At 38.7% G+C, this 14,874-nt stretch overlaps 1 protein-coding gene across 5 annotated transcripts in view; it reads right to left on the bottom strand.

The window, feature by feature from the left end:
- Nucleotides 1–14,874, bottom strand: part of LOC126236194 (sialin-like) — a 395,476-nt gene that overhangs the window by 36,088 nt on the left and 344,514 nt on the right. For 4 of the 5 annotated variants that reach the window (XM_049945297.1, XM_049945301.1, XM_049945298.1 and 1 more), the window contains 2 exons: nucleotides 1,309–1,393; nucleotides 815–1,035 (listed from right to left, as the gene is read on the bottom strand). In XM_049945297.1, the coding sequence (XP_049801254.1) occupies nucleotides 815–1,035; nucleotides 1,309–1,393 (306 nt within the window). The remainder of the gene's footprint in view (nucleotides 1–814; nucleotides 1,036–1,308; nucleotides 1,394–14,874) is intronic. The other variant, XM_049945299.1, reaches the window with a different exon arrangement.

Here is a 14,874-nt window from a genome sequence, read left to right on the forward strand (position 1 = left end):
GTTGGTGTAAATAAATGTTGGATCCACAGTGACTCACTAAGAATCTACTGGTAAGGAGATAGTAAATAATTATAATTTAGCAGTTCACCATATTTTCAACTTGTATCTATTATTGTTTGCTTGAATCTTTCACCTGCTCTTTATGACTGCCTCATTTCATTTGAGATCTTCTATTCTTTTGATGCCCCTCTCTATTTCCTTTTTTTGTGCATCTGCTACATCTTTTGCTGTTTGTGTGGCTATCATGTTACATAGTTGCCCCTTTCATCTATGCCTACAAAATTTTCATTTCCTAAAATGATGAACTAGTTGCTTGATTCAGTCTGATACTTCTTTCTACTCTTAAAATAAATTTCATAATCTACGTTTTTGCCTTTCTCTTTAATGAGTTTGTTTCTTTCTACTTCCATATATTTAATCTACATATTACAGGTCTATGATCACTTTAAATTCTTATGTTGTTACTTTTTAAGGGGGAAAATATTAAGCAATATTTTTCTGTATGAATGGAGGTTTAGTTGTAATGAACATTGTTTCCTACAGGAAGTTGAAAACCTTGAAGATCTATTTTAGAAAGAAGGTAAAGTACCAAATGCAAGAACTATATGTCAGTCTGAGTTGAAAACCATGTCTTCACATAAATCCTTTCATTAATTTAACACATGCTACAAGAAAACATATAAAATATACTATAAAAATTAAAAAAGTAATTTCATAAATTATATCTGTTTGATTACATAACAGTCTCTGAAATTTATCTCAGATGCACATTATTGTATATTATTTGTACACTCACTATGTACACAATACTCACCTTGTCACCTACAACTGTATTTCCAACATTGGACTCTATGTAACGTTTTTCTGCGGAAGTAATGCGTGGATGCTTTGCTGGAGTATCAAAAGCAAGCAGCCACCAGAGTATACACCACAGAGCCCCAATAGTTCCAGTTGTGTAAAACACTGCTCTCCATCCAAAGTGGGCAATGATGAATCCGCATAATGGATATGTTAATCCAATGCCAAAGCTGAACCCTGGTGATAATAACAAATCCAAAATTATTTATTATCGCTTATAAGGAAATAACTTAGCATAAATGAATTTTATATTTATTTTCAAAAATATAATTCTCAGTTTATTTCACAATTTACCAATGAAATATTAATCAAGTTAGCAATACTATTACTGGGATAATATATTAACTGCAATGGTATGTGTTTAATACGTAAAGCTGACAAAGTAAGTATGTTATCAAGCATCTATAGATCTCCTATATGTGTCCCATTGAGTAATATTAAAATAATAACCTTGGAAAGAAGACATGAAGCGACTCCTCTCAACAGCAGGTATCCAGTGGCCTACAATGGCATACATAGCTGGCCATGTTAGCCCCTGGGGGTGCGTCAAAAACATAAAATGAGATCACCAAACATAATTATAATGTCAGAAAAAATCATAACTGAGTCTGTCAAATAAAATTTGAGCTGAAATTAAGAAGCAATAAAACCTGTTAAGGCAAAGAGTCAAACAGCATAAATCTGAAACCAAATGCACGCATCATTTGATATGGCACAAAAGCACAAACTGAATGCCTCTTTCTTTTTCAAGAAATTCACAATTTTCTAGGAAATCATGACTTATACTGATTTCTGGGAAGTGTGAGAATTATTTAGCAACCACAATGGAAGCAATATCGATTTGAATGATGTCACTGGATGAAACAATTTTTACTTCTCAGCAGTTTTTCTTTTTTTTTATTGTTACTATCAGGCTGCAGCACAAAATACAAATATGCAAAGCACAGCTGAATCAAAAGAATTTATTTCTGGATGTATATGTGTTGACAGCTCATGAGTTAGTGTTATAGCAAAACTGACCAATTTTACAGACAGACCTATTTGTGTCAGCCAATGTTCTTTCGGAGATCTCTGCAAGCCACTGTTGATTCTATAAAGGTGAGTGAATATCTACAATGCCTATGAGTAATGAAAACTTGAATAACTGAATCATCCAGTACTTTAACATCAAATTATTGTGCAGCAAACACTTAATTTTCCCCATCAAGAAAATAATTAAGTTACAAATCTTTATGAGCAATTGGGTACTGTTCAGTGGCACATGCATGTGAATTTTTATTTTAGTAACACATAATGGGAGTTTTTATTTCAAACTCAAGAGAAAAATGTACACACAGACAGCAAACAAGTGCATCACTAGAAGAGAGAGACTTAAATAGGAGAGAAATAAGGAAATATAGATGAAAAAAGTCTAGGAGGTTAGGCAAATTTTGTAGTTGAAGCATACTGATGCAGTTTTGGAGCAGGAAAGACAGTGGAATGAGAAGACGGTTGTAAAAGATGACAGAGAAAGGGAGGGGAGAGAGAGGGAGAGAGAGAGAGAGAGAGAAAGAGAGAGAGAGAGAGAGAGATGTGGAGATGATAAGAATGACTGGTGGGTGGGGAAGATACTGCCATGTTTGATGTAACCAAACAAAAACTCAAGTCAAGATCTAATGGTTTGTAAGGCCAGAGAGTATGCATAATTCCTAAATCCATATTTACAAACCTGGGCATCTGAAACATGGATATGGAGGAGTCCTGCAGTAAATTAGTTGCGACTGTGCTACTATAACCAACCTATTTATCAGTTTTTCTGTAGTTGAATACTATTTGTAGCTAATGGTTGCAACATTTAAGGAAAAGATTTAATAAACACTTTATCTCTAACGACTAAGCCGCAAACTACGTAGAACAGAAACTAAAGATTTATCAAGCACATTAGTGTAAGCTTGTAATATGAAAAAAAGACAAGTTAATGAAGTTAAAATCTTCATGGAGGAAGTGACTGATGCTCAAGGCAAATAGGAGCAAGTATGGTTAAGATAAGAAGCATATTATTTTTGTTAGTATGGATGGAGGAATGGTCTTGGTAACAAATTAACAGAATATGGATCTTCTCATTATAAACAATGTTGATTATGTACCTGAATGTTATTCAAGTACTTGGCTCATAAAACTGTTTTTATAGGATGAATAGAGGAGAGACAAACACTGGTGAGATTGAGAGACACTACATAATAGACTTTATATAACAGTTTAACGAAATTTTGGGTGATTCTTGAGTGTAAAGCTACATGCGGGTTTGTGGCTATGGGTACAATTATTTAAATTTTCAGAACTTATAGTATTTTTAGGGAATTAGTTTCATATTTGATACTACTGAGAAATAACAATGTCACTTTGATATACATAAATTTCATGACCAGTTCACTGAACTGCAAAAAGTGCTAAGTGTTTAAACATTTCTCCTCTAACAAACAAAACATTTATTCATACCATTTATAATTTACCACTGTACCTTCAAATATGGAAGGCTTTATCCCATACACCACAAAGGTATGTATAACAGGCTTCAAAAGTAAATGACCAGTAGTTAAGCCTATCACCTGAGGAACTTACATAACACAGATGGGCATTTTGGATGTATTAATTTGGCAACAGTGCGAGTGTGCTTCAACTTCATACATGTTACACTGCGTCTTTCTCTTACCATTAAAAGTGGCTTCTTCCACCTTCTACCACACAAATAAAACAAATCCTAATCCCCAATAAATCTTATAGAAAGGGAGATGCGGGATTTTATGAGTTAGAAGGTACAATGAAGGAAATGAGCTCATAATTCATTACAGAAAGTGATAAAACTGTAACCACTTACTATTGAGGTATCATGGGCTTGCAATGGTTGATCTATCCACCAATCTACCAGCACCCATAATGCTGCAAAATGGTGCATGGAAGAAGATATGGCTATATTCAAGACTGCCAGAACACACCAGTTTGAAAGCTTGTTCAAAGCCTGTGTCACTACCGGAATAGGAGCCACAAACTTTCTGTGTATGTCATATGATGTATCTGAACAGGTGACATCATAAACATGTTACCTCCTTTTCAGTATCTTTCAGTAAAATACAACTGATCTGTCATCATCAATGGACACACAAAATACAACATACACAGTAATTATGCTGAGACACAGAAGATTTGAAACACAATCACCTAACAAAGAACTTGACAACAGCTAATGAATCTATTCCATGAAATGAAGTTATGGATACATATCTGAGTCATTCCACTAGTTTCCACTGCTCCATCCAAAACCCTATCCTGTTAAACTGACCATTCACTTCACAATTGGCCACTAAAATTTCTTGACAATGAAGAAGAGCAAACACTGAAATTTTACTTGCTGTGTGCATACAGTAGTTGCGGAGGGTCCATGATTAAATTTGTGTGTCATTTTGGGGTAGGAAGTGAAATTTAGCACACAGAGCTGCCACCTCTGGCAACAATGGCTCCAATCCTGTTGCTGGGCTCCAAGTCAAAGCTGATTGTGGGCGATAGACATGGGTATGTCATTCATTGCTTTTTCAACTCTATGCTAGACTTCATCAATCATAGTGGCTCGTGAGTGGTGGTGTGCCAGTCTAATGGAAACGCATGACCGTAGGCTTTGAATGGGTGAGAGGTCTGGAGAACTTGCTGGCCAGACTAAACAGTCTGTTCTAAGATAGATCCAGACAGTATGAGTAACATACAATTTTGTGTTATCCTGTTGAAAGGTAACATAATGGAGACCTCAAAGATACAGCACAGCCATTGACCTTAATACATCTGAAATTACTAGCTATGAAAAATCAGAGTGATTGTGTTGTGTACCTAATGGCTGTCCATACCATCACACCAGGTGTTGGACCCATATGAGAATGAAAAATGTAATCATGTCCTCCTTGAAGCTTCCACACTCAGGTAAGAGCATCATAATGCTGTACGCAGAACTGGAACCCAGATGCAAAGATTGTGCCACTATTGTGCTCAGTGTTGTTGTTGGGCACACCATTGAATTCTTTTCTCTGGTGTTGTGCCAAGAGGAGCCACAACAATGGTCTCTGTGCTGACAGTATACAGTAGTCTGCTGCTTATGGTCTAGTGGTTAGTGTTGCTGTCTCTGGATCACAGGGTCCTAGGTTCAATTTCTGGCCAGGTCAGGGATTTTCTACACCCTGAGACTGGGAGTTGGTGTTGTTCTCATTATTCGGGAAAATGGTGAGACTGGACAGTGAAAAGATTGGGAATTTGTACAGGTGCTGACAACCATGCTGTTGGGTGCCCCACAAACCAAAATCAGCATCATCATCAGTACACAGTACTCCATATGTCATCAAATGGTTTATATAAATACTTGTTTGTAGCATAAAAAGTCAATTTGCTGACTCAAGATACAAGATGTGGCATCCAAGCAAACAATATGAAGTGTGGCAATTAAATAACTGGAATGGTGCTGCTACAAGCATAAAAGCCAGCACACCACAATAAGTTAGAACATGTTGTGTCAGTTGGTGCCTCCCCCATACTGAGCTCATGGACAAGGTTACATACTGCTCAGTCGTATTGTAGCAATCATCCGTTAAAGTCTTTGTGCTAGCATCTTGGCAGAAAAAACAGTGTTTGAACGGAGCAATGAATTAACCTCAAGTTTTTCATGGAACTGGGGAAATCTGCTGCAGGAGTTCATACCACATTAAAGGAAGTGGAACAGAAGAGAATATTTTTTGAGTGGTTCAAAGAGATTGAGGAGGGATGTGAAACAACTGAAGATGATCCTCACCCTGGACGATGCTCAACATAAAAAATGGCTAGTAACATTGAGAAAACTGGTAAACTGACCTGTGAAAATCACTGTCTGTGTGATTGGGCTCTTGCTGAAATCTCAAGAATTAACAGAAAGTTTCGTCAGATTTTGCATGAATCATTCAGTATCCACAAAGCTTGCACAAAAATGGTGCCAAGTCTTCTCACTCCAGAACAAAAGAAATCGAGAACAAATATGTTGTCTGCCTTTTTTAAACATCATTGATAATTATTCAGAATTTTTAGTCAAGTAATTACTAGTGATGAATCTTCTTTTTTTTATGCTTACAATCCTGATACAAAGTGGCATTCAAAGCACTGGGAGAATCCAACTTCACCACGGCAAAAAAAAAAAAAAAAAAAAAAAAAAAAAAAAAAAAAAAAAAAAAAAAAAAAAAAAAAAAAAAACAGAGAGAGAGAGAGAGAGAGCAAATCAAATTTCAAAGTTATGATTCTTTCTTCTCTCTCTCTCTCTTACTGTCTCTGTCTCTGTGTGTGCAACTGTGAAAATATCAATATTAAGTGAGTCCCCAAAGGTGAAAAGGTCAATCTACATTATTAAGCCAAGGTTGTGACTGCCCTTTGGGGGTGAGTGAGAAACAGAGACCCAATTTGTGGAACAGCAAGTCCTGGATAATTCACCAAGACAATGTGCAGCCCATTCCACCTTGTCTGTAAAGGCGATGTTTCCAAATACGGCATCACTATGTTGGACCACCCACTGTATTTGCTCCACATGGCCTTCTGTGACTTTTGTTTATTTCCTAATGTGAAATAGGCACATAAGGGGACAAGGTTTGACAGTGTGGAAATGGTGAAAGCAAAAGTGACAGAGGTTCTCAACAAGCTGACAGAAGCACTTCCAACAATGCTTTGAAAAATGGAACATTTGTATGGAGCATTGTAAGGATTGCAAGGAGAGTAAATTGAAGGTAATGAGCTTTGTAGGGTAATTGTTGATCCATAAAATGTTTTGTAGTACCAGTCTCATTATTTAATTGCCACATCTCTTATGTCTGACTTCTTGAGCACTAACTGCATGAGGGCATTCAGATTCTGCACGACACTGAATATGGTCCTCCTCACCATTATTTGATATTTGCACAGCAGTCATGGAATCCCGACCATTTTTAGCAGCAACATTGCGGAACAACAAACTGCAGTTACAATAAATCACAGTCCTGCCATTGTTGTACTTCAACACCTGGTGGTAGATGTTTCTCCTTCTTCCAAGAGGAATAACATAACAAACAACCAACATTCAAAAACGATTTCTAAATGAGAAACCCACTGTATAATCTTTCACTGTACTATACAGAATGTTCACAATGATACTGCTACCAAGTTATGTGGCTGTACATGATAATCACATGTCCAAGCAAGCTGTACACTTCATGATAATCTGATGTTTGTTGCAGACTGCCTTCAGTGTACCGCAATTTTACTGGCCAGCAGTGTAATTATATTACTGAGCATTCTGTGCCATATAATTTAGCCTCTGTTTTAGCCAAGCCATATCCACTAATTACAGTATGTCTCTGTTTCAATTGTTATCAGAGGTCCACCTTGGATAAGTGATTTCTCTCTTTCTTTTCTTGTTTTGCAACTATATTACATGTTTAAATGTGTGCCTCCACAAAGAGCATTTGAATAATATTAATCATTAACATGGGACTAAAAAAGACCATGTGATGACAGTATGGGATCACATTATCTGGTTTGACACAAAAGAACATTAAACTTTACCTCAAATTTTGATTTTTAAAAAATGCAGCCCTAGTAGAAGTATGCTATAGTTTGCCATGATTGTGCAACGATTTTCCTTGTATTGTAGATTTCATGCAATTGTTTCTTTGTACAAAAATTCATTGGCAACATATTAATATAGCTCAAGCTACAGGGATTATAAATACAGGACAGGCATGTTGTCTAAGAGTTTCTTTTTATCATGAAATTATCTTTAATATTACATCACTACAGTGATGGATAAATGCACATGGAAGGCTACAGGGGTGAAAACCATTATCCAAAATGAATTATCTAGTGTCTTACTAGCAAATGTCTTCATGTGAGAGTCTGGTCTGTTAATACTACTTCAACAATAATTGCAAAAATCAGAAAATATGTTGAATCAAACCCTTCTTTCACCATATTTTGGCAACTGTGGTGCAGTAGGAGAACAGTCATCAAAATGGTATATGATGGAAACTGTTTCTTTCCTTGTCACTGTTGTTGAAAAATACTGATGACTGATACTGCCACCAGGCCACCAGCTGTAGTGCGTGCATGTAGTGTAGGGGTTAGCTTCACTGACTGGCGTGCTGCGCATCACAATTTCAAACCCAACCATCAGCAATCATTTGTTATTTAGTGGTGGTGGTGGTTAGTGTTTAACGTCCCATCGACAACGAGGTCATTAGAGACGGAGCGCAAGCTCGGATTAGGGAAGGATTGGGAAGGAAATCGGCCGTGCCCTTTCAAAGGAACCATCCCGGCATTTGCCTGAAACTATTTAGGGAAATCACGGAAAACCTAAATCAGGATGGCCGGAGACGGGATTGAACCGTCGTCCTCCCGAATGCGAGTCCAGTGTGCTAACCACTGCGCCACCTCGCTCGGTGTTATTTAGTATTTATCATTTCTGGATGGTTCTTAAAATAGCTTATGTTTTTTATAAATATGCAGCAGCATTCTGCCATGTTCGATGTTAATATAAATGGCTGCATACACTGTCTATGTTCTGTGTTCTGGCTGTACATGCTTTCGGTTCTGACTGTTGTACTTCAGTGACAACCCTGCCTTTGGATTTGGACTTGATTATGGTTTTCACGTGACATTGTTTGGTGAAGACATGGATACTTCAAAACATCTACCTCACTGATGTTCCATTTAGGCAACATAAAAGCTATCACCTACACAGACAGGAACTGGAATACAAACAGTACACAGTTCCTTAGATCTGTGTATTCTAGAGGCATATGGATTGCAAAATAGCAGGAAAACAGCTGCACATCAGGCATCTATTAGTGCATTCTGGAGACACTTATCAGAACCCAATGAAATAGTTGAAAGGTTTCGACTGAGGTTCCAAACACAGCAGCTGGGACGATATGACGTGTTTGGCAAAATTATACTTTTACTTGGATGACACAGCTCGGCAATGGTACGAGAACAATGAACAGAAGCTCAACAGCTGGGACAAATGCCAGGCTGAACTGAAGAAAACATTTAGTGACAATCAACAGCAAGTTCATTTAGCAGAACAACAACTGAAGAACAGAGCCCACCATCATGGTGAAATGACAGTCACATATATAGAATGTTTAGGTCCTTCTCAATATTGTGAATCTGAATATGACAGAAGCTGACAAAATCTCACATTTGATGAAAGTTGTCACAGAATACAGGTACCAAGCTCTTCTGGTAAACAATGTCACAACTACAGAATTTATCAAGTGATGCCAGTGCATCGAGGAAATGCAACAGAAAAAAATCTGACAAAAGAGGTATGATCGACTCTCAAATGTGGCTCCTGTGGCAGTTGGTGGAAGACCTCCATGGCCTCACCACTCTTCTACACCACACTGTAAGAGAAGAGACAGCATTTTATGGCCGCCAGAACTGTCAGATGGAGTAAACAAGAGAAAGCGGCCATGAATGGTGACCCATACATCAGGAGGTAATAGACAATACTGAAGGAGTATTGGTATTTAGTACTAATCTCCAGCGCCATCCAAACATGCCAGGATGAGTGAACTCTGCCAACCTGGACTTATGGTGCCACTGTCAAACAACAATCCAGCATCCAACCAACACAGGTACAACCAACTCCTCCACTAAGTAAAATGCCCCACAAAATAAGACATTCGTAGGACATTTAAATGCACTGAACACAGTATACAGTACTACAGAGAAAGAAAACGAGTGTTCGAGAACCATTACATTGCATGACATCAAATGTCACGACATACCCTTACACGAGAAGAGTCATTCCCCAACACACTGTAGCTGTTCTCCGTCACTGTACACAGGTACCAGCCACTCACCTAGCTGCCAGGTTCAGTAAAACTAAGCAATGTGACCATCAATGGAGGTGAGGCTGCCACAAATGAAAATCCTCCATGGACAACATTTACCAAGATGCCAGGAAATCTCATTGACATCATCACTGACAGCCCACCAGTCCAGGCAGAGACTATGTTCTGTGTTATGAAAGTGATTGTGCAGATGATCACAAATGGGAAACATTTCCTGCCAATAGGAACATGTATTGTAAGAATAACTACGAATGATAGAACACAGCCATTCAAATTTTTCATTTGAACAGAATTCAGTTGTGATATTTTTGGATTGAACTTCTCGCAGGCATCACAAGCAGTCATAGACCGTGAAAGATAAGAACTCCAGATTAATGAAGCTATTCCAGCAAGTACACTTAATAAATATTGCAGTTGTTTACCATTGAAGATGATGTTATCCCAACAATGTCTACGAGATGAGTTCCAGTTGTCAGTCAAGTTACACAGTTAAACTGTGAAGCTTTTGATGATTGCAAAAAGCTACTCACAATAGACTCTCAAAAGAAATCTACATCCTAATGATGATCATAAACACTGTAAATGGTAAGGAGAACACTGTATCACTAACTGTCGTGAGCAGGCACAGCCCATCTCCAAAGGTACATGCATACATGCATAGGGACAACTGAACCATCCCAGAAAGGGTAGCTTGGTGTCACTGAAGAATAATTGTGTTCTGCTACCTGTACAGACAACACATGGGAGAAAGCTGTTATCAAACTGCCAATAGGATCTGGCCTGACTGGAGAACATCATCAGCAAGTAACAGCCATTCTGTGTCAGTTTTTGGATGCTTCCAAATCTGAAGGGCAGTAAAGGCAGAACAACCAGCCCATGTATCAACACTGGGGACACCCATCAATTGGCCAGGACATGTATAGTGTGGTGCAAGCTGAATGATGGAAAATGCAAGAGGAAGTGGCGAAGATGATGAAAGATGACACCACTGAACGTTCAGAGAATCCTTGGCTCTCTCTGGTGGCTCTTGTGAAGAAGGATGGCACATGGCATTTCTGAGTGGAATACAAATAACTGAACAAAATCATGAAGATAAGTAGCTACCTATAGCTGCACACTGATGACATCCTAGACTGCTTGAAAGGAGCAAAGTATTTTTCAACTATGGACATGCTGACAGGCTGCTGCTAAATCTAGGTTCACAAGGCTGACTGAGAAAAGACTGTTTTCGTAACTCCTGATGGACTCTATTACAATAAAGTTATGCATACTTACTTAAGTTGTGGGCTGCCTCTAATGTGACAATGTTTACAGGATAACCCAACATGCACGCCAATGAATTAAGTCTCAAAACACTCATTTTTGGGAATACATTCATTTTATGTTCAACATATTTTCAGGTGTTTACATTTATTTATGCATCATGAACATTCTTTAATTATTTTTGAATTTCTTTTATGGGTTGGACTGGAATCAATCGCAGCTAGGTCCAGCCTGCGAGCTGCCAACTGCCCACCCATGCCTTCAATGGATGGGCTGTGTCTTTGTTATCTGGTTGACGAGATTGTTTTCTGTTCTTGAAGACATTTGAAGACCATCTTAGCCGACTGACAACTGTGTTGGAGTGCATTCAGCCTGCAGACCTCTGCTGAATCTGAAAAAGAGACTATTTGCTGCCTAAGGAGAAAAAATCTTGGGCCACCTAGTGAATGGCAATGAAGTTCATCTAGATCATGAGAAAATAATAGCAGTCACAGTTTTTGTGACTCTTCAGCACATTGATGATTTGAGAGGTTTCCTTGAAATATGCTTGTACTACCAGATATTGACAAAGGCCTTTTGTACCAAACAACATCCCTTGCAAGAAGTATGGCAAGAAGATGCCAAATTTTGCTGTACTGAGTTGTAAGAAAGATATTTCTTTCCCCTTAAGGATGCACCAACATCTTACCCAATTCTAGTACCATATGATGAGAATGCTGAGACAGAACATCACATTGACGCTAGCAATTTTGGAATAGGTGCAGTTCTAGTGCAAATTTAGAAAGGTGCTGAAAAGGTGACACCTTATGTTTCCCACGTACTTCCCAACTCTGGGATGAGCTACCCTACAATAGAGAAAGAGTGCCATGCAGTTGTTCGGGGTATCAACAAGTTACAGTCATATTTATTTTCCTCACTGTGATGGATAACCATTCTCTTTGCTGGCTGACCAGCCTGGAAGATCCCTCAGGCCAACTGGCAAGATGGGTGCTGAGGCTTCAGGAGTGCAATGTCACAATGGAATAAAAAAGGACTCAAACAGAAGGACCCTGACTACACTTCAAGAAAACTTTTGGCCACATCAGTGTGAATGAAATCTTTGTCATGACTACATTATGTGACACTGCTGCTGAGCAGAGGGAAGATCCTGCAATGCTGAAAACAAGAGAAGCCTGGCAAAATGACGAACCAACTCAAGAAGAACTCCGAAGAATTCCAGTTTATAAAGAGAACATTTTATAAGGGGAACAATGATCTGCCGGAGCTGAAATGGTTGGTCATATCCCAATTCATCTGTTGCCAGAAATCCTGAAGTATTTCCACGATGCCCCAACATCTAGTCACTTGGGATTCATGAAGACTCTAAACTGAGTCAGATGCAGGTAACATTGGCCATTTCTCTGTCAATGTGTTATACACTGTATGAGCTATTACGAGGAATGCCAATGATGAAAGCATTTGCTACAATTACATTCATGGCATCCGATACGAATTCCACCAGCAATGGCACCATTCCACTAAATTGGAATCAACCTCTTTGGGATCATCCCCAAGTTGACTAACTGGAGATAATTTAACAATGTGACATCATTTATAGGATGACAACTGACTACCATCCACAGACGAACAGCCTCACAGAATGCTTTAATGAGAGATTTGCAGATATGCTCTTGGCTTGTGTTGACATCGAACAGAGAGGTTGGGATACAATACTGCCCATTTTAACATTCATATCCAATACAGCAAAGCAAGACATTACAGGCTTTATACAATTCTTTCTGCTTCACAGATGTGAGGCCAGAATGACAATGGATAAACTGTTCACTTTTCATCTGGATGATACTCATTATGACTACATGAAATACTTCTTCGCCAGGACTAAGAAAGCAAGGAAGCTAGCTCGCTTATGGGCCCTGGACACCAGGAAAAGTGAGAGCACTGTAATGTCAAGCACTGACCAGTGAGATACAGGCCATGAGACTTCGTATGGATTTTTGTGCCTTTTCAGAAAATGAGACTGTCAGAAGAGTTACTTAAGTTCTTTTGTTGAGCCATATTACATGCTTTGTCATTTGTCAGACATTGTACAAAAAGTCAAGGATTATCACCCTTCATCAAAAAGAGAGATCATTTACGTCTCCCCAACAAAGCCCTTCTACAGTCCAGAGGTGCAAGTTAATGATGGGGGGTTCAAGGAAACTGAAGATCCACCACAAAAACACAAAGCTTAGATGGAAGCTGCAATCTGTGATGGCCATCATAGTGAAGAGGATGTGACAACATGACCAGAACATGAGGCTTTCCTATGTTGTGTTGCACAGTTTGGGAACTTCAAGACACCAGAGTTAGAGGACCACAATGTCTCCATTAAATTTTGCGTGAAACTCAAGAAAACCTTTACAGAGACATACCAAATGATGCATGAAGCCTATGGTGATGAGTTATGAATGGTTCACACTGTTTAAAAACGGCCAGACTGAAGTTAAAGATGAGCGTTGTTCAGGATGCCCTTCAATATCTACAAATGATGCTCATGTGAGGAACATCACCATGAATGAAATTGTGTGTGCCAATCAAAGACTGACTGTGCAAGAGATTGCAGAATAATGTAACATTTCAGTTGGACCATGTCATAAAATCTTGATACAGCATCTCAGAACGCATCATGTTGCCGCCAAGTTCATCCCCCAGCTCTTGAGTCAAGACCAGAAAGATCTTCGCCTCAATCTGCTAAGAGCTTTTGGATCGCACAAATGAGAACAAGATGTTCCTTACGAGAATTATAATTATTGGTGATGAGGCATAGGTCTATGGTTATGATGTTGACACCAAGGTTCAATCTTCACAATGGGTTGGGAAAGGTTCTCCAAGACCAAAAAGCCATGCTGATAGTTTTCTCTGACTTTGAAGGATTAATTCATCATGAATTTGTGCAGGGGCAAACAGTTAATTGGTGGTACTATAGGGAAGTGTTGGGATGCCTGCGAGAAAATGTGAGAAAGAAGCAGCCTGAAATGTGGAAACTCATGACTCTTGAATCATGATATTGCCCCCACACATTCATTCCTGTTTGTGCGTGACTATTGCACAGAAAATGAAATCACTGTGCTGCCTCATCCTCTGTGCTCTCCAGACCAGGCTCCTGTGGGTTTTTTTTTATTTTCAATGTTGGAAACTCCATTGAAAGGATAAAGGTTTGCAATGATCAATGCAATAAAAAAATTCACAGAAGGCACTTCGCACAATCCAGCAAGAGGTTTGCACCTTCTGGAAGTGGAAACTGTGTTGGGAGTGGTGTATCAATTGTGCAGGAGAGTATTTCGAAGGAAACCATGCACAATAAGTGAAAGATAACAATAGAAAAATTATGTGAAAAAAATTCTGGAATTTTTTTACAGACCTCATATAACTGTTTACACTGTTGTGACATGTAAGTTAAGGTTGTTTTTTGTGTAGTTGGGTCACATAAACTGCAGAATTTGTTAGTATGTGCGATACTTTCTGAGCCACGACAAAGATCATGAGAAGGCTGCTTGAAATTTACACCAAAATTTGGTTGTGGACAATTAATTTCATGCATGTGGATAACAGATGCATGCTGACAACAGAAATGTACTCCATAGCTAATAGGTGTGATTCATTAAATGACAGGAGTGAAATTTAACAATCTTGAGTGCTCTTGTAGAGCTATCATATGTTATATGGGGCTGGCTAAGAACATGGGGTAACATGGGCTCAATACTGGTGCATAGCTGACCAGCATTCACTTTAAGGATGGCAACATTGCCTCATTATGGTTCCTTGTGGATACTGATTGATGACTGTTAATGCTGGCCAGTAACTAAAGGAGCTTGCCTTCAGAGGGCCTAACACTTTGAAAGAGTAA

This window comes from Schistocerca nitens, chromosome 2 (genome assembly GCF_023898315.1).
Source record: "Schistocerca nitens isolate TAMUIC-IGC-003100 chromosome 2, iqSchNite1.1, whole genome shotgun sequence".
NCBI lineage: Eukaryota > Metazoa > Arthropoda > Insecta > Orthoptera > Acrididae > Schistocerca > Schistocerca nitens.